General features: G+C 42.7%; 1 protein-coding gene across 1 annotated transcript; it reads right to left on the reverse strand.

Annotated features, from left to right (window-relative positions):
* Nucleotides 1–8,565: 8,565 nt before the first annotated feature.
* On the reverse strand, nt 8,566–9,300 carry LOC147981423 (uncharacterized). The gene has a single exon (XM_087515962.1). It carries the CDS (start codon nt 9,298–9,300, stop codon nt 8,566–8,568), a length of 735 nt encoding a protein of 244 aa, XP_087372088.1.
* Between the last annotated feature and the right edge of the window lie 9,444 nt (nt 9,301–18,744).

The following is an 18,744-nucleotide window of genomic DNA, read 5'->3' on the forward strand; positions in this document are numbered from 1 at the left end:
GTAGATCTCTTGTGTCTTGGTCTTCCAAGAAACAAAACTCGGTATCCTTATCCACCGCCGAAGCGGAATACATTGCCGCTGGTTCATGTTGTGCTCAATTACTTTGGATGACCCAAACTCTTAAAGATTATGGGATCTAAGTGAAACATGTTCCACTGCTTTGTGACAATGAAAGTGCTATCAAAATTGGTCATAATCCTGTACAACATTCTCGAACTAAGCATATTGAAGTTCGTCATCATTTCATTCGAGACCATGTTGCTAAGGGTGACATTGACCTTAAGCATGTTCGCACCGATAAGCAATTAGCGGATATATTTACTAAACCTCTTGATGAGAAAGTATTTTGCAGGTTGAGAGGTGAATTGAACATTATTGATGCTTCAAACTTGGAGTAGGAACTCCATTGGATACATGCAAGACATGAACTTATGAATAATCCATGATATATCTCTTATGATGACTATCTTATGTCTTGGATATATTTGTACCTTGCATGTTGTCTAACCCATGTAGGTGCTTGGTTGAATCTAATTCCATGAGATTGCGACTCACTCACATCTTGAGCAATCTCTACATCACCAAGTCTCTACACAATGGTGGTTGAAGACAAGGAAGCACAAAACCATTCAAACATATCCTTTGACAAATTCTATGTTGAGCTTCATGATTGTCATTTTTGGATACACAAGTGCTCTTCCTTGCAAGAACTAACCCATGTAGGTAGATGAACTCAAACTCCAAGTGGTGCTCCGAACTCTTGATGAGCTACATCAACCTTGAGCACCCACACAAGTTCAACTACATGAGCAAGAACCGCACCACCACCCAAGGTATGTTATTCCATCTTAGAGAAGCTTTACTCCAAGACATGAGTCAAAGCAACTCAACAAGATGTGAATATATCAAGATGCTTAAACGAAAAATGGTAACCCCATTTTGAGCTTAAACGATGAGTATGACCTATGATCAAGTGTTCTCACTTGACTCCTAAGTCAATATACTCTAACATAGGTGACTATGTCACCGCCCAACTCTAGATGAAGTTCTCTTGTGTTCTTTTTTGTGTTATTGCATTTGTCGCATGCATATTTATTTTCTTTCTCTTTTTCAAAAAAAAACTTCATCTAGATCTTTTAGTTTCTTCTCTTTTCTTTTTGTTTTTTGTTCTGCATTTTCTGCATTCAATTCCTTGCAAATCCTTCAGTTAATTCATTGCAAATCTTTGTGAGATCCTACATGTTTAGTGAGCTGAGGTGACAAGTGTTTTTCTCTGTGTTGAACTCGGTTTCACTGACTTGTAGTTTTCGGTCCAACCGAATCTTTTCGGTACCACCGAAACATGCCACTCGGTGCCACCGACTTCGCAACAGGAAAAACAGTTTGCCACTTGTTCTATATTTCTTCTGATCCAGCTCTACTCCATGAATCTTGTCCTCTACAAGCATCACAGTTTTATCCATTGCTTTGTGCTGAGTCTCAAGGACCAAACCTATACGACGGATTCCAGAAAGCCCTTCTTGGAAATTGATGTCAAAGGGGGAGAGAGAGATCACATCAAAGCTTGAGATGTCACATGTCTTTTTGGGGGAAAGAGATGTCACATGTTCATATGTGCTTATTTGCATTAAGTTCTATCCATTTGTATCTTTCAGTTCTGATTTTTTGTTCCCTATCTTCTCCCAATATCCCATGTAAGATTCAGGGGGAGCAAGACACCTAAGGGAAAGAAATCAGTCAAATTCATTGCATATCTTTACTCTTGGGGACATGTTGAATCCATTGTGGTACCTTGTACTCACTCTCTACATGTCATCCCAGTCTTGGTACTCTTGTGGCTTCTTTGGTTTGCTCTGGCTAGTGGAAGTACCTATGTTATCTAACCTTGTTTGTGCAGGTTCATTCCATCCTAAGCCAGCTAAAGACTACAAGGTAAGTGTATGCATCAAAATCATGAGTATGAGGAATTCTTGCTTATGTACATACTGTTTGCAAGAAGGACTCATGAGCATGAAGGTATGTTCCTTGATAATCTTTTGCTCTGATGCATATGGCCAAGATACATGTAACACATTGCCTACTCTGTCATGGTTATGCTCTCACATGCCTCTATATTTCACATTTACATGAGTGCATACATGTAGGGGGAGCCTATGCTTGTTACATTTCCTTCCAAAGCTTTACTTGCTGTTCTTTATATCTTTATCTAAAGCTTTGATGTATGTTGCCATCAATTACCAAAAAGGGGGAGATTGAAAGCACAAGTGCTCCCTAGGTGGTTTTGGTAATTAATGACAACATATCTCTTGTTGGACTAACGTTTCTATCTAGTATGTTTCAGATAAGTTCAACAATGGAGTGGCATGGACTAAAGGTTGTGGGAAATTCTCCAAGATGCTAAGGACAAAGGATTGGCTAAAGCTTAAAGCTCAAGACTCTTCATTTTACATTTTAGTGATCCAACATCACATTGAGTCCATAGGAAAAGCCAATACTATCAAGGAGGGATGAGGTGTTGCTTAATGAGCCTCTTGCTTCAAGTGCTTAATGATATGCTCCAAAATCCTCAGCTACTTTCCCACTTCCACATATGACCTAAATCCAAAGCCAAACTCGGCCCTACCGATTATTTCTATCCGGCGCCACCGAGTTTCACTTGTCATAGCCACTGCCAAAACCCTAATCAGTTCGGTCTCACCGATGGGATCTCGGTCTCACCGAGATGGGCTTGCAAACTCTCTGTTACCTACTGCAATATTTTCGGTCCCACCGAGATGTGCAATCGGCCCCACCGAGTTTGCTTGGCCAACTCTCTGTTTCACTTATTACCCAAATCGGTCCCACCGAGTTTGAGTAATCGGTCAAACCGAGTTTTGGATTTACCCAAACCCTAACCATATCGGTCCTACCGAGTTGCATGTCAGTCCCACCGAAAATCTCTAACGGTCACTATGTTTACTATTTCGGTCCAGTTTGTTGATTCGGTCCCACCGAGATTGGTAAATTGTGTGTAATGGTTGGATTTTGTGTGGAGGCTATATATACCCCTCCACCTCCTCTTCATTCGTGGAGAGAGCCATCAGAACACATCTACACTTCCAACTCATATGTTCTGAGAGAGAACCACCTACTCATGTGTTGAGGCCAAGATATTCCATTCCTACCATATGAATCTTGATCTCTAGCCTTCCCCAAGTTGCTTTCCACTCAAATCTTCTTTCCACCAAATCCAAATCCCGTGAGAGAGAGTTGAGTGTTGGGGAGACTATCATTTGAAGCACAAGAGCAAGGAGTTCATCATCAACACACCATTTGTTACTTCTTGGAGAGTGGTGTCTCCTAGATTGGCTAGGTGTCACTTGGGAGCCTCCAACATGATTGTGGAGTTGAACTAAGGAGTTTGTAAGGGCAAGAAGATCGCCTACTTCGTGAAGATCTACCGCTAGTGAGGCAAGTCCTTTGTGGGCGATGGCCATGGTGGGATAGACAAGGTTGCTACTTCGTGGACCCTTTGTGGGTGGTTGCTTCTTCGTGGACCCTTCGTGGGTGGAGCCCTCCGTGGACTCGCGCAACCGTTACCCTTCGTGGGTTGAAGTCTCCATCAACGTGGATGTAGGATAGCACCACCTATCCGAACCACGGGAAAAACATCCGTGTCTCCAATTGCGTTTGAATTCTCCAAACCCTTCCCTTTTACATTCTTGCAAGTTGCATGCTTTACTTTCCGCTGCCTATATACTCTTTGCATGCTTGCTTGATATGTATTGTGAATGTTGAAATTGTGCCTAAACTCCACTTAAACCGAAAAGGCTTAAAAACTGCAACTTTAGCATTGAGTGTCTAATCACCCCCCCTCTAGACACATCTACTTCAAGGTCCTACAGAGTACAAGCAAATTATTTGTTTGTATGCAGGTACTGCCTAAGTTGTTAGCTTGGTGACTCCTACTGGCTCAATAAACCTTGGTTCTTAACTGAGGGAAATAATTTATTCTATTGTTCTACATCACCCTGGCTCTTCGGGGAAATCCAACAACTACATCGTGAGTAGTTGAAGAATTCCTGTTGCTGTTGTTGGGGAGTCATTATCTACCAAATTGGATAACTGCACACAAACCTCTTATTTGCCTCTCTTAGTTATAGAAATTAATATAGTCATAGAAATTTTCATGTTACTCAATTACCTCTCTTTGTGTTAGAATCATTAATGGTCCATTCTTCTTCCATGCATATGCTAGATATTGTTTGCCTGGATAATTTGTTTACTTATAAAACGCCTATGTATAGGAAGTGGGTTAGACTTTTTTGTATACATCAGGAACATTTTTTATACATAAGTTTAACATTGCCGAAATACATAATAATATTTTTGATAACTTATATTTTTTTATGTCTACTTATGTTCCATACACATTGTATATGTTTGTATACATTTATCTTATACATCAGACTTATATAAAACATTTAACATTTCTTAAGTGCATGATTAACATTTATTAAAGAATGGAAAATTATATTATTATTTTTCTATGTGCACTGTACTTTTCTATATGCACGCACACTAAAGCACCACGTTCAACTAATATCACATGCACGCAGCTACTGTTCTTTCATACCAGTCGTTCAACTTATATCACACGCAACTATTTGCTCTGTGTATATCTGGTATAGCAAGCTGCATATTACCGATGAGAAAATGTTAAAGCTCCATATAAACTAATTCTCAAACATTACAACCTTTAATTTGTAAAACAAAATAAATCAATTTTATATGTAAGGTAGACAATCCGCATCTATCTTTTTTGCATCAAAACAAACATGTTTTTCAGTTTCGTAAAACTTTCCACTGGTAAATTAGGAGTATCTGAAATTAAGGGTACATTCTTTTAAAACGGAGGCAATTTTTTTGTCTCGACCATTAATTAAGCAAAAGAGAATTGCCAAGTTACTTACCAGAAAACCGGGTTAAAACCATCACAAACTGCCGAGCAACACACACATCATACCCTACACACCACTCAACTAAGAGGGCCACATCAAGGTACACTCTGACGGCATCATTATCACGTCTCCCCAACAGCCGTCACCCCCCCCCCTCCCCCCCCGCCCCACAGTCTCTGAGCAAGCGACTCCGACTTCGACTACGACGAACCTCGACCCAGCTCTCACCGTAAGGCTGTGTGGAAACATAAGAAGACCCGTGCCAGACCCATACACCCGCATCGAAGGCAGTGCAACTCTGACTTTGATGGAGAGCTAGCCCAGAAGGAAAAATATGCATGGTTGGCCCTGCGTAAGACCACCGAACATAACTCCTACTATATGTCATCGTCACCATCAGGGCCCGCCTCCCCAGCTCTGAGTTCGCCACAGCAAAACAACCCAAGGTAATACCACACACATTGTTGTGCCTTCGACATCGCTCGTCTCCACCATCATCGCCAGAGAGGCATCGATACCAACACCGACACGTTCATCTTGTCCCACTTGTCGATGCCTTGCTCTAAGGACGAAGTCCTCACGAGGGAAAATGACTCGAAGGCACCACCATCATCCGATTCCACTGGATTAGGGGTTTTCCCCGGAGATGGATCCATGCAGGAGGGGTGCGGCAGCATAGCAACGATGCCTCCAAGAAGGTCTACGACGACCATAGCGGCTGCCATCACCGGTCATAGGCCCAAGGCCGAGACAAAGTCTTCATGCAAGCTCACAACACACCCAACCAACACCGGCTTTGATAAGTCGACCAAGCACCACCACCACCAAGAATTAGCTTGCCAACATAGAAGCCCACCGACGCAGCATAAAACTACACCTTGCAGAGGTCGCTGGTGGTTACCAACCAGCATCACCTGCCAAGTCCGCGACCGTCGATCGAAAGCGGGACATCGAACGTAGCCCGAGCCTCCGAGCCATATCGAGAACCATGCCGGCAGGACCAGAGACATGCCACCTGAGGCCAAGAACCACCTTGGTTCCTAGCTGTAGCCATGCGCTAGACGCGCACCACGCACAACACAACACGCTCATCGGAGGACGGAGGCACCAAATCCGGCAGACCCTACAATCCTACATGGTAACCAATGTGGGGAACCGGGCTTATTTCAATGTTTTGCCCTATCAATGGTACCAACAATAATCTACCCATTGGTAGATAGAGCTCTCTGACAACATATATTTGTGACTGTAAGGGGACAAAAATGTGTGTACATATCAATGTAAAGACACAAATGCACATGTCGAGCATGACCAATATGTGGTTTGCGACCAAAGCATGACAAATGACTATTCAGAAGGGAAAAGTAAACAAGAAAGGACATGCTCCCTCGAAGAAGGCTTCTGATGCCTTGCACTAGTTGCAGTGCTCCTCCTTCTAGGGTTGTTATTTCTTTGCAAATATTCCAGGCAGCAATAGTAACCACTTATAGATCTCCCTGGAATTCCACTTTTGCAAGAGAAACCAAATCAATCTGATTCAGATTAAGACACCAAGAGATTGTTCCGGGCAATGGCAGATAAAATGTTTGTTGAGTCACCTAGGAGACGCACCATATCATTGCTGATATTATAACATTTTTGTTTTAACCTACAACTTTTGTTTATAGGGTCAGCTAATAAGAGACATTTGATCTTTTGCTTCATTACTATCTTGAATTTCTAAAATACAAGGGTTCAAGCAAATTTGGTAGGACACTTAACTCTAACAAGGCTAGAAATAAGACCTACTAATGCTAATGAGCGAAGCAGAGAGCGATATCGTAGTGACAAAAGTGACCGAATCTCACTAACTAATGCGGCACCCTAGAAGCAAAAGATCTTCCATGGTGTGTTCAATTCATGCAGCTCTAGTTTGCAGCAAACCTTAAAATAGAATATATTATTCCTTCTGTCAAAATGTTCCAGGCAGCATTATTAAACACTAATCATACTAGTTCTCCACGGAAGCCCAGTTTAGCAAGAGAAACCAAATCAATCCGATTCCAATTTGGAGACTAAGAGATGTTGAGGCGTTCCCATCAAGTAATGCTAAAGGGGCAGTGGAAAACAAAATGTTACTTGAGTCACGGAAGCGACACGCTAAAACATTGCTGATATTATAATTTCTCTGTTTCCACACATTCCTATATTTTAGCTGGTCAGATAATAAGATCGACACAAATATCTTTTCCTTCATTACTATCATGGATTTCCAAATCCATTTATAGGGTTGAAGCAGATTTGGTAGCACACATAACTCTAACGAGGGAACAAGAGGACACCTGCTAGCGCTAATGAGGGAAGGAGAGAACGACGCCGTAGTATGAAAACTGGCATACACTCACAAACCAACGCAACACTCTAGATCTTAGAAGCAAAGGATCTGTCTTGCTGCTTTCTCTCCAAGCAGCTCTAGTTAGCAGCACAATGAAATAGAAGATTATAATTTCTTTCTAAATATTCCTGGCAGGAATACAAACACGTATGCCACATAATAGATCTGCATGGAGTCCCACTTTAGCCACAGAAGCCGAACCAATCCGATTCCGACTCGGAGACCAAGAGATGTTGAGGTGTGCCCACGCCAAACACATGTGTAGTGCTAAAATGATAGTGGAAGCTAAACTGTTACTTGAGTCACACAGGAGACACGCCAAAATCGTTGTGCCTTTGTTTTAACACGTCCACTATCTTGGACTTTCAAATCCATTTGAAAGATTCAAGCACATTGGTTAGCATACTCACAAACTACTGTAAAGGATAGATTACTCAAAACGAAGTAAGAAAAGAGACCTGCTAGCGTTAATATAATTAGGGAAGGAAAGAGGGACCTCATACTACGACTCCGTTTTTAACAGTAAAGGCTTGTGCTTGCACTCTCTTTAGCTTTAGGATAGGAGGAATAAGAAAACCAATTATAGGTGCCGTGCAGATATCAAATGTTAGGTTTCGTATCTCGTATCCATCTCGTACAGAACTTATTCTTCCTGTGGTATGAGACGTTCCCATGGTTTGCAAGGCAAATGTGTGGTGATTTTTTTAATCACGAAGCTCCACAATGCACCATCGTTAATGTGTTGTCTGTGCAGAGTGTTGTAGTTGTGTGTATCGTCTATGTTCTACTCGATGCTTTTAAAAAAGAATTGAAAGAATAAATTGAAACTGTTTGATAAAAAAATATCACTGAAATTTGTGACATGCCCTCCAAATCATGGTATCGCTCGAAAGCCAACTCAATTGCTCATTTTCAGATATGTCATACATGAAATGTTCATATTCGATCTACAGACATCAGCTACAGAACCCTCATGCTCACTGAATCCATGTTCAGCTACAGAATACAAAATATATGAATTGTTCATCAGCTATATATGTAATCTATCAACAGCTCCTCTTTGATAAAACCTTCATCTAAAGCCTTGAGCTCATCTTTGATAGGACTGCAAGATCTATATATGCACTACTGCTCATTGAATCCATCTTCATCTAAAGAATATAGTATGAATTTGTTGGCTACCTAATAATTGATTAACAGCGGCTTATCTTTGGATCCGCTCGAGATCTATTTCATCTCAGAATCAAACCTTCAAAATTCGAAGTAATCCACCATCTCACGCCGGCAAATTGGGCAGTTTGACTCTTGATAGAACCACCCTTTGATGCACGGGATGTGGAAGACGTGGGTGTGGAAGCACGGCAGCCTCACGATCTCCTCGTCACCAGTCTCCAACTCCAAATGGCAAATCGCGCATTCCTGACCGGGTGCCGCCAGAGCTCCTTCGGCAGCGTCGGCCTCTTTGCAGGCGCGGATTAGGGCCTGTGGATGGCTGTAAACCAAACATACCAGCAGTGACGGCACGTGGATGTCGATGTCGAAGCGCGAGACGTCGCCTTCAAGGTCAAGTCTATCGATCTTGCGTCCGATCTCATCGACGAAGTCCATTTGCGGGTGAAGATGGTCGCCCCAGTTCCCAGGGGCGAGGTCGTAGTCGCCGGTCACTGGCCCGTCGGCGAGCATGCCGTGGATGAGGTCGCGGCAGGCCTCGTAGTTCCGGAAGACGGCAGGGTCCGCGACCTCGACTTGGTGGTCGAACGGCTCCCGGTCGTCGAACGAGGCGTCGATGCCCCACCCCACCGGCGAGTTGGCGTGGGCACCGATCCTGCGCGTCCCGTGCGACACAACCACGTCGCCGTGGATGCGAAGGGTGCTCGGGAGATTTCTCGGAGAGAGGTGGCCGGCGACGCGATGGAGAACTCTACCGGAGCTGTAGACGTGCGTCTCCGTGACCTCCGCCGCGTGCGGCCACGGTGGCAACACCATGGCCCCGCCGCCTGCTCTCTCTCTCTCTCTCTCTCTCTCTCTCGCTCGCTCGCTCTCTCTCTCTCACAGCAGGAAACGAATTGAGCTCTGCAGCATGGCAGATCGGACGCGACGCGAATTCTTATAGGCTGTAAACCAATGGAAACAGAAAGACGAGCTTCAAGACTTTCCCTTTTGCTAGCCTATAATTAATGTCGGTGAAGACTGGATACAGTGTAGAGACAAACCAAAAATGGTATGCTTTAATTTGCTGCCCGAGGAAGTCATAAACTGATGTGCAGCCCATCGTTAGCGTCAGGCGAGGGCAGACTGACAGACCAAGAAGGACACCCTTCAGTCTCCTGTTCTTCAGCATATCTTCACAAGTGTGTGTTCAGCCTAGTGCACGCTGAGATAAACACCTCCCCTTGCTGTCAGCGCTCCCGAGACATCCACATTGATTTTTAAGCAACCAGGTGGGCGTTTGGTGGAGCTCAGTTGGGCCGTAGCCAGAGCTTCACCTCATCGCACTCTTTCCGCGAATACACAAATTTGCGTATATTCAATGATAGAAATAATTAGAATGAATACGAAAAGGGTACAACACATGGCACGACTGTAAGAAGAGGTGAACATGGTGCCGGAAGCTAAACCTCGACATGAGCCGAGCCGAGCTAGCAGAACTCGGGCCGAGCCAGCCATTAGCTCGCCTCTCACGAGCAAAGCCAGGTGGAGCTAACTGCTCAGGCCAGCCTCATTCCCAGGCTCGGCCCGAGCTTTGTGCTGGCTTCGCCCAACTCGGCCAGCTCATGTGCATGGACAGTGCATTGCACATCAGCTACAGATAACTACTGCTAAGTGCAGCAAATGACTTGATCAATGGCTCACTGAAATTTTGACATCATCAACACTGAAATTTGACAGCTAGTACACCAAAAAAAATTGTACAACAAGTACACTAAAATTCAGACACCATCAAGCCATCAACACTGAAATTTTGACATCATCAACACTGAAATTTGACAGCTAGTACACCAAAAAAAATTGTACAACAAGTACACTAAAATTCAGACACCATCAAGCCATCAACACTGAAACTTTGACAACAAATACACCAAAAAATTGTACATAGCAAGGACACTGAAATTTGGACGGAGCCAACACTGAAATTTTAGACATCAAATGCACCCAAGTTTGGTCAGCAAAACACTAAAATACTTAAGATGAACATACACCATTCATGAGTTTAGCAAAGTAAGATGACATACATATGTAACATCCATAGTTCAAAGTTCAATGACAAAATAAACATAAAGTATCCATAGTCCAAAGTTGAGAAGTTGACATATGTCACATCCAAAGTTCAATGGCAACATAAACAATGCAAGGGTTATCCATCATTTAATGGTGACGACCAACATAGATCCATTGCTTGATTTACTTCCATCTGGAAAGTTGACAATGGCATCTTGATAGTCTTCCCCCTCCAATGTAGCCTACAAGGAGCAATAGCTATAGTAAATGAAAAAGCCTACAAGTAACAATAGTTGTAGTAAACTAAAAAAAATCCTTGAAGTAATATACTTACTAGTAGTTGCAATGTGCCACACTTTTAGGAAATTTGACCTTCCCCACATCCTCATCGTTTTTGTTTTCTTCCACATCCTTGTTTTGTTTAGGTTAGCCATGAAATTTTTAGTTTATGACAATAACATGATGAATATTGAAATCATATGGCAATAACATAGATTGAAATATACCAAACATTTAAGTCTTTGAGGGCACCCTTGATATAACTTCCACCACAACCAATACATTCACCAGGTAAGGTTTTAGAGAGCTCCTATAATCATCTAGAATTCTTCCACTGGTGCAAAAAGTGGATTCCGAAGACACCAAGCTAGCTGGGATAGTTAAGAACCATCTTGCCATGTTTGCCACCACTCTAGCAGATTGAAGTTGGCACCCATAGCCTCATTTGCATCATCCATATAGTTTCTCAACTCACTTTTAGACCATTTTGTAAAAATGTATGATGAGTACGAGAGAAACTCATAATCCACGGGTGGCATTGAGGTACTTGTAATGCAAGTAAGTATACTTGCATTGAGGTTCAGCTTGCCTCTTTTGGGAATCAAATTTCTCATACAACTTTTCCAAATCTTTCTTCAAATAAGACAACTCAGTTTCAGCCTTATCCCCATCATAGATCTACCCAAAGCACCACTCCACATACTCCATCTTGTATCTTGGATCATGGAAAGTGGCAAGAACCATGACACCGCTTGGTTCTTCCCAATATTTGTTAAACTTGTCCATCATATCATGTCTCACAACATTGTAAGTTTTTGTCCTTATGAACCATGGCTTTTCTCAAAGCAATTTTGATACTGACAATGTGGGGATAAAATATGTTGGTGGTGGGATATGATTGACCTCCCATTCTTTCTTTGTAGGCTTCCACTTGTAGTTGTCCTCCAGATTAGCATAAGAAACCAATGCTTGCCTACATGGTCGGCCAGTTTTCAGTATCTTGTAAGTAGAACTCCACCTTATGTAAATAACTTGGGTCAAATGTCATCCAATTTTAATGCCTAAACATCTGTAAATCTCAACAAATGTGTGCAACCAGGCAGGGGATTTATTGAAGTACTTCATTGTATCCCTTCGATTCATATCAAAGGTGTCCATGCATATTGTTGCATCCTGCACTAAAGTTAACAATGTGAGCACAACACCGGACATGAAAATATTTGGCTTCAAAGATTGTCCCTCTTCGAACAGAAAACATTGCCTTCAAATCTTTAACAACTCCGTCATTGTTTGATGCATTGTCTAGTGTGATGTACACTATATTGTTTTGTATCTTCCACTCAGTCACACAAACAAACAACACAACAGCAATGACGTTTCCGCTGTGAGGGCGATATAACTGCTTGATGGCGAACAAATGAGTCTGTATTCTCCAATGTTTATCTATATAGTATTCCACTACACACTGCATGCATATAAGATACACTAGTAGAAAACGGAGCTTTAAAACCGGTTCGTAAGGGCCTTTAGTGCCGGTTCCATAACCGGCACTAAAGGGTGGGCACTAAAGCCCCCCCCCTTTAGTACCGGTTTGGCATGAACCGGCGCTAAAGTGCCACCACGTGGCGTGAGCTCGCGCCCTGGTATGGGGGACCTTTAGTGCCGGTTGGTGTTACCAACCGGTACTAAAGGTTTTTTTTGAATTCTATTTTTGAAAATTTTGGAATTTTTTTTTTGCTTTTTTTCGATTTTTAGTTTTTCTGAATTATTTGATGATTTAGTCTCTAATCACCCCTCTTAACTGCTCAAGTGTGGATCACTCATTCCAAATCGCCTAACTTCCCGGCCGGTCACCCATCCTCTCACTCCCCCAGCGTGAGCACACTTATCTTCGGAGTTCTATTCCCCCTACATTCCATGTCTGCACTTGTTGTTTTCCTGACAAATGTAAGTTGTCAATCCTATTAACCCTCAGCAGTTTAGCTTGAGCATTAGGTCACAAGTTTCACCGTTTGAGTTTGAAACTATTATTCTAAAAAATAGTAATTATTTAGTAACACTAATATTTCTTGAATAAGTTTGACCATAGTTTGACCACAGTTTGACCATAGTTTGACCAGATTTGACCAAAATTCAAAAAATTGAAATAATTATTTAGTAACACTAATATTCTTGAACAATTATGTAGTAACATTAATACTTCTTGAATAAGTAGTTTGACCAGATTTAACCAAATTTTTTAAAAAAAACTGAAATTTGACCATATCTTTTTTTCCTTTTGGAATTTGAGGATTCTAAAAAATTGCAAACAGGCCGCATGCGGTCTCCATCGGATGCGGATTTTCGTGCTGAATTTTTTGATACATTATACGTTTTTTTCCGGCATCGTATGCAAAAGTTATAGCCGTTTTACATTTTCCCTACACTTTTTGCAAAACATGTCCAAATTTAAGTTTTTAAATTTTCCTAACTAGTAGATGTGGTAATATAACTACCTCTCGAAGGATTTTATTTTTTGAAGTTTTTATCATTTTCTTTTGATTTTTTCTAAACTGAAATGGCGATACACGGGGGGGGGGGGGAGGGGGGTAGAGTTCGAAAATTGCCCTATAGTCCCGGTTTGTGTCTCCAACCGGGACTATAGGTCAGACCCCTTTAGTCCCGGTTCGTGGCACGAACCGGTACTAAAGGATAGCCCTTTAGTACCGGTTTGTGCCACGAACCGGTACTAAAGGTGATCGTGGGGCCCCGGCCTGACGCCAGCCTGCCACCACCCCTTTAGTATCGGTTCGTGGCACGAACCGGTACTAAAGGTTCAACACAAACCGGCATTAATGCATAGCCGTTCGAACCGGCACTAATGGTACCATTAGTACCGGGCCAAAATCGAACCGGCACTAATGTGTCTCACATTAGGTCCTTTTTCTACTAGTGATATGTTACCTATCCACATATCGGTGGTGATACTAATGTGGTCCACATTCTTCAAGGTTGCCTTAATATAAGAATTTCCTTCTCTTTCTTGAAAACAGTCAAGCAGTCAACTATTATTGCCTTCTTACCAATGGCTTAATATAGTGGGTTCGAGTACTTCATCACAATATTGAACCACTGATGTTCCACCATCCTAAATGAGTAGTTATGGATGACCACCATTTTTGCAACCAACTCCTTCATTTTAATCTGGCTACTACTGCTTATAGTCTACTACTAAGGAATGTGGCGTTGCAAAGACCGGGCTCCATGGAGCTCGTTTTGCAAAAAAAAATTAAAATATATTTAAAAGTTTCAAAAATTGCCAATTTTTTTTGTACAAATACATATGCATATTCTTTAAGTATGTGTAAATTTTCAGTAACTAATTTGATCATTTGAATGCTACACAAAAAAGACAAATATCTGACACAAATACAACAAAGAAAAAGCCTATTTCAATCTGTGTATTTGTCTTTTTTGTATACATCACATATGAATACATATGTTTATGAAAATTTGTACACGTATACTTCAAGTATATGTCTACATGAAAACATTTTTTCAGATTTTTTTGAGTTATGGAAAAGGTATTTTGGCTGAGAAATGTATATAGAGCTCAGTGGAGCTCGGCCTCTGCAGCCACTTTTCGACTACTAAGGGCTAACTAGCAGCTCTAGTACATTGAGACATGAAAAAATATGCAGCAAGTGGCTTCATCAATGGCAATAATATTCAGACATACGAATACATCCAAGGTTCAGTGAATATAGACTCAATTGATACTCACTTTTCGACAACATATACACTCAAATGCATCAATTTCTAGACCAAACAAAGACAAGGGTAAACAAATATAGGAAAATTCTTACTTCTTTTATTGTTCTCTTCCTTTGCTCTATGCATCACATAGCAACACTAGTGCAGAACCGGGCAATAGCACCAGTTTGTAAGGCCCTTTAGTGCCGGTTTCGTAACCGGCGCTAAAGTGTAGGCACTAAAGCCCCCCCCCCTAGTACCGGTTCAGCATGAACCGGTGCTAAAGGGCAACCACGTGGCACGAGCCAGCTTCGGGGGCAGGGAGCCCTTTAGTACCGGTTGGTGTCACCAACCGGTATTAAAAGGTTGGGGGGGGGTTTGGATTTAGGATTTCTTTTTCATTTTATTTTGTGTTTTCCATTTAATTCTTTTTCGTTTGCTGGTATTTTACGATACTACATATTGTACACGTTATGCATATATATAAATAGAATTTCTAGTAATATATATATATATATCATCGAATGTCTCACAACCACCATTAATTAATTCACACATATATACACACATGTATATATATATATATATATATATATATATAATTTCTCCTAATTGGTGCCTTCGGAGCCAGTGGCATTAGCCTAATTGGTGCCTTCGGAGCACGATAACAATTGGAAGTGGTTCATGGGGGCGGTAGCGGGTAATAGTATTCTCCTTTGGGATCTATGACCTGGTCGAGCAAAAATCCCACTATTTCCTCTTGAATTGCTTGTATGCGCTCCTCTATTAGGAGCTTCTCCCGCACCTCTTTGAACTGTTAAGAAGGAGATCAATATGCATGTGTATTAGTTGTGTGACTAGATATCGATAATGGTGTAAAAATTGTGAATAGTGTTCTGACAAACGTACCCACTCCTGTCTTCCAGATTTGCTCCTTTCGGACGCCATCATGCGAATGTTCTCACAAACGTAGTATGCACACGGATTATTCCCCGACACCTGCTTCAGGGCCTTTACGAGAATGGAATTTGATCAGATAATAATTAATCAAGCATGATAATTAAAGAAATGGCAGCTAGCTAGTACTACTTAATTACTTACCTGGGGTCGATACCATTTCAGATTTTGGTTCCATGGGCCTGGAGTGGCCCTGATGAACTTTGCCCAAGCCCTGCCTGCCGACAAAGAAAATGAATCAGGAAATGACAAACTAATTAAATAGGCCGAGATATAGTTAATAATGATTGAAATTACTTGTTGACTATCCCCTTCACGATGGTGTAGTCACTTGCTTTCTCAAGTAGTGAGTCTAGTACTTCAACTGTTCCTTCATAAACTTTAATGATTAACAAGATCCAGTGAAATCTGCATGCACACATGTTTGCATGTCTTAATTAAGCGGGCATATGTAAGCAAAAACATGTAGCTAGCTTGTAGGCAAAAACAGAATTACAATGCATGGATGCAATCAATTAATAAGGAAAAACTGAATCAATCATAGTACATAATAAGCATCATCGAATATAATCTCGAATACGTCGTCTCGAATAATAGATATAATCTCGAATACATCGTCTCGAATAATAGATATAATATCAAATACATCACTAGCTAGCTAGCTAGCAAGCTAATAAAGATCGAATACTATAGAGTAATCTAGGCCACTCGTGGTTCCTGAGGTGCGGGCGGTGGACACCCAAAGTTCACCGCGAGCCTGCGCCACCACAACATAAACAACAGGAGCAAATCAAACCGAGTCAGAACCCGACAAGGAACAACAGCAGCCACCACGGGAAACAAAAACGAGATGGGAAGACGAGGGAGGGAGGGGTCGGGGCACTGACCTGGAGTCGCCGGCACGGGAGCCCACCTCTGTTACTATGTTAAAGAAAGTTGATTTGCCAACATTGGGTAACCCGGCCTGCATGAAACGTCAATATAAAGCTAGCAGCAAGCATGTTTAGAAAACTTAACACATTAGTAATATTGCCAACATCACAAGAACTAGAATTCATACAAGGAATTCCTAAACAAGCAGCAACCACTGAAATTGCAACCGTAATACTCTGAACAGAAATGTGTCACTATGCTATACATCATGTAGGTGGAGGTGCTCTGCAGGTGATCTGCTGCAACAAATGCAAACTGGTGCTCTGCTGCCACCCAGGAACTGGAGCACATGTGCTGCTACAGGTGGAGGCGAGCTGGTGTTCTGCAGCCTCCCAGGAGCTGGTGTTCTGCTCCTCGCCCGTACACAGGTGCTGCTACATCTCCTTGCACAGTACTCACTCTGCATCAATTTGATGATTATAAACAGTCTGATCATAAACTAAGACTTGCTCATCTGAGAAAAAGAATTTGATGATCATAAACAATCTGAGAACAATAGATGTTCAGCAAGCAATTAGCATGATTCAATTTTGATGATCCAATATTGAGCAAGCAATCTGAATAAACAATCTGAATAAGCAACTAGCATGATCCAATGTTGAGCAAGCAATCTGAATAAACAATCTGAGTAAATTTGCAAAGTTCTTCAATATTTCAGTTAATTAACAGTACTCACTAGAGTAATGTTAATTTCGTACTGTACTCCTTTTGTGTGACTATCTCTGTTGACAAGAACAGCAAGAAAATGATTGAACCTACTGTTATTTTACTGACAAGAACAACAAGCAAATGATTGAACAACAAGTTTCAGTTAATTTACTTGGAGTAGTAAAAACTTAGTGTCTAGAGCAAAGCATTTGCACCATTTCTCAGACCTGTAGCTACTGTTATTTTACTGTATGTCTTTCTCTGTACTTTCATCAGAGCATTCAGAAGCATGCAAACAAGTTTATTTAAACAATTTGCTATAGTCCTCCAAGATACTACAGCAACCACTAATCCTTGAGCAGTAATCCTTGTTGGAATGTCATTGTTGGGCATGATGCAATTTGCTAGAGTACAACATGATGCAATTTGCTAGAGTACTCCAGTACTACAGGAAGCTATACTAGAGTACAAATGGTTGTATACATTGAATTCTTTAGCAAACAGCAAAAAACACTGAAAATGCAACCATAATACTCTTCATAGTCAGTCATTAATCATCCGAAATGAGGGACACTCAAATTCAAGAACCAATCAAATCTGAAGCGCCCATCCAAGTTCAAGAGCAGCCCAGATTTGCAACATAGATAGAGGCATCAATTTCTCAGATAGTACTAAAGATACGCATACTGGAATCCAAAAGGGGGCGCTAGAAGTGGTGGGGGGAAGATACCTGGAGGGGAGACTCCGGTGGCAGGTGGTGCGGGGCGAGGTGAGCTGGGGATGGACGGAGCAGGTGTGGAGGGATGCGCTGGAGGCGGAGGACGACGAGGCCGTCGGCGAGACCCGCTGCGCGACGACGGCGCGTATGGGGACGACGGAGGCGGTTGGGCTCGTCGACGAGTTGGATCTGGGCGGCGGTGAGTTGGAGGTCGCGGACGAGCCGGGTAGCGGCAGCGGCGGCGGCTGGCAAAGGAGGTAGCAGCACCGCCCACCTCCCTCGTCGCCGGCGCCTGGCCCGCCCGCGTCATGCCCGACCTCCAGAAAATCGACAGGGGGCGAAACCCTAGCCACGGGTGAGGTTGCGGGCTTGCACTAGAGGGTGCGAGAGACGAATCTGACGGGAGGGGAAGAAAGAGCTGCACGAGGGGAGTCCGGGGGTGTGCTGCGTGCCGGTGAGAGCCGGTGAGAGCCGCCTCAACTCGCCGGAATCGGGTGGAGCAGAGGAGTCGCAGGAGGGAGAGAGAGAGAGAGGGCTCGCGGGGGAGAAGGGCTCGCGGTGAGGGAAGGGGATGGGAGAGAGGAGGAGGGTGTGGGGGAGGCCATGGCCATCGGGGAGCTCGGACGAAGGAAGGTGGAAGCGTCGATCTGGAAAGGAGGAGGTGGCGGCGGCGATCTGGAAGGGAGGAGGAGATGGCGGTGAGGAGATGGGGACGAGGAAGGAAGGGGGCGACGGGGGGAGGGGATCTGAGCTAGGGTGTGGGCTGCGGGTGAGGGGTATCTCCTTTTCTTTCTTTTTTTTCTTCTTTTCTGTAGATAGATGGATGGATGGATGTGGGATGGAGAGATGGATGGATGGACGCCATGTCATCGATCCGTGGACAGAGTTATGATTGGTTCAGAAAATCAGTGATGTAAAATAGTTTTCAAATACTAAAAATAGAG

The sequence above is a fragment of the Triticum urartu genome, chromosome 3A (assembly GCF_056163025.1).
Source record: "Triticum urartu cultivar PI428250 chromosome 3A, HENAU_Tu73, whole genome shotgun sequence".
In the NCBI taxonomy this organism is placed as follows: domain Eukaryota; kingdom Viridiplantae; phylum Streptophyta; class Magnoliopsida; order Poales; family Poaceae; genus Triticum; species Triticum urartu.

Excerpts from the sequence above, each read along its gene's own strand:
- LOC147981423 (XM_087515962.1), bottom strand. The coding sequence starts at position 9,300 with ATGGTGTTGCCACCGTGGCCGCACGCGGCGGAGGTCACGGAGACGCAC.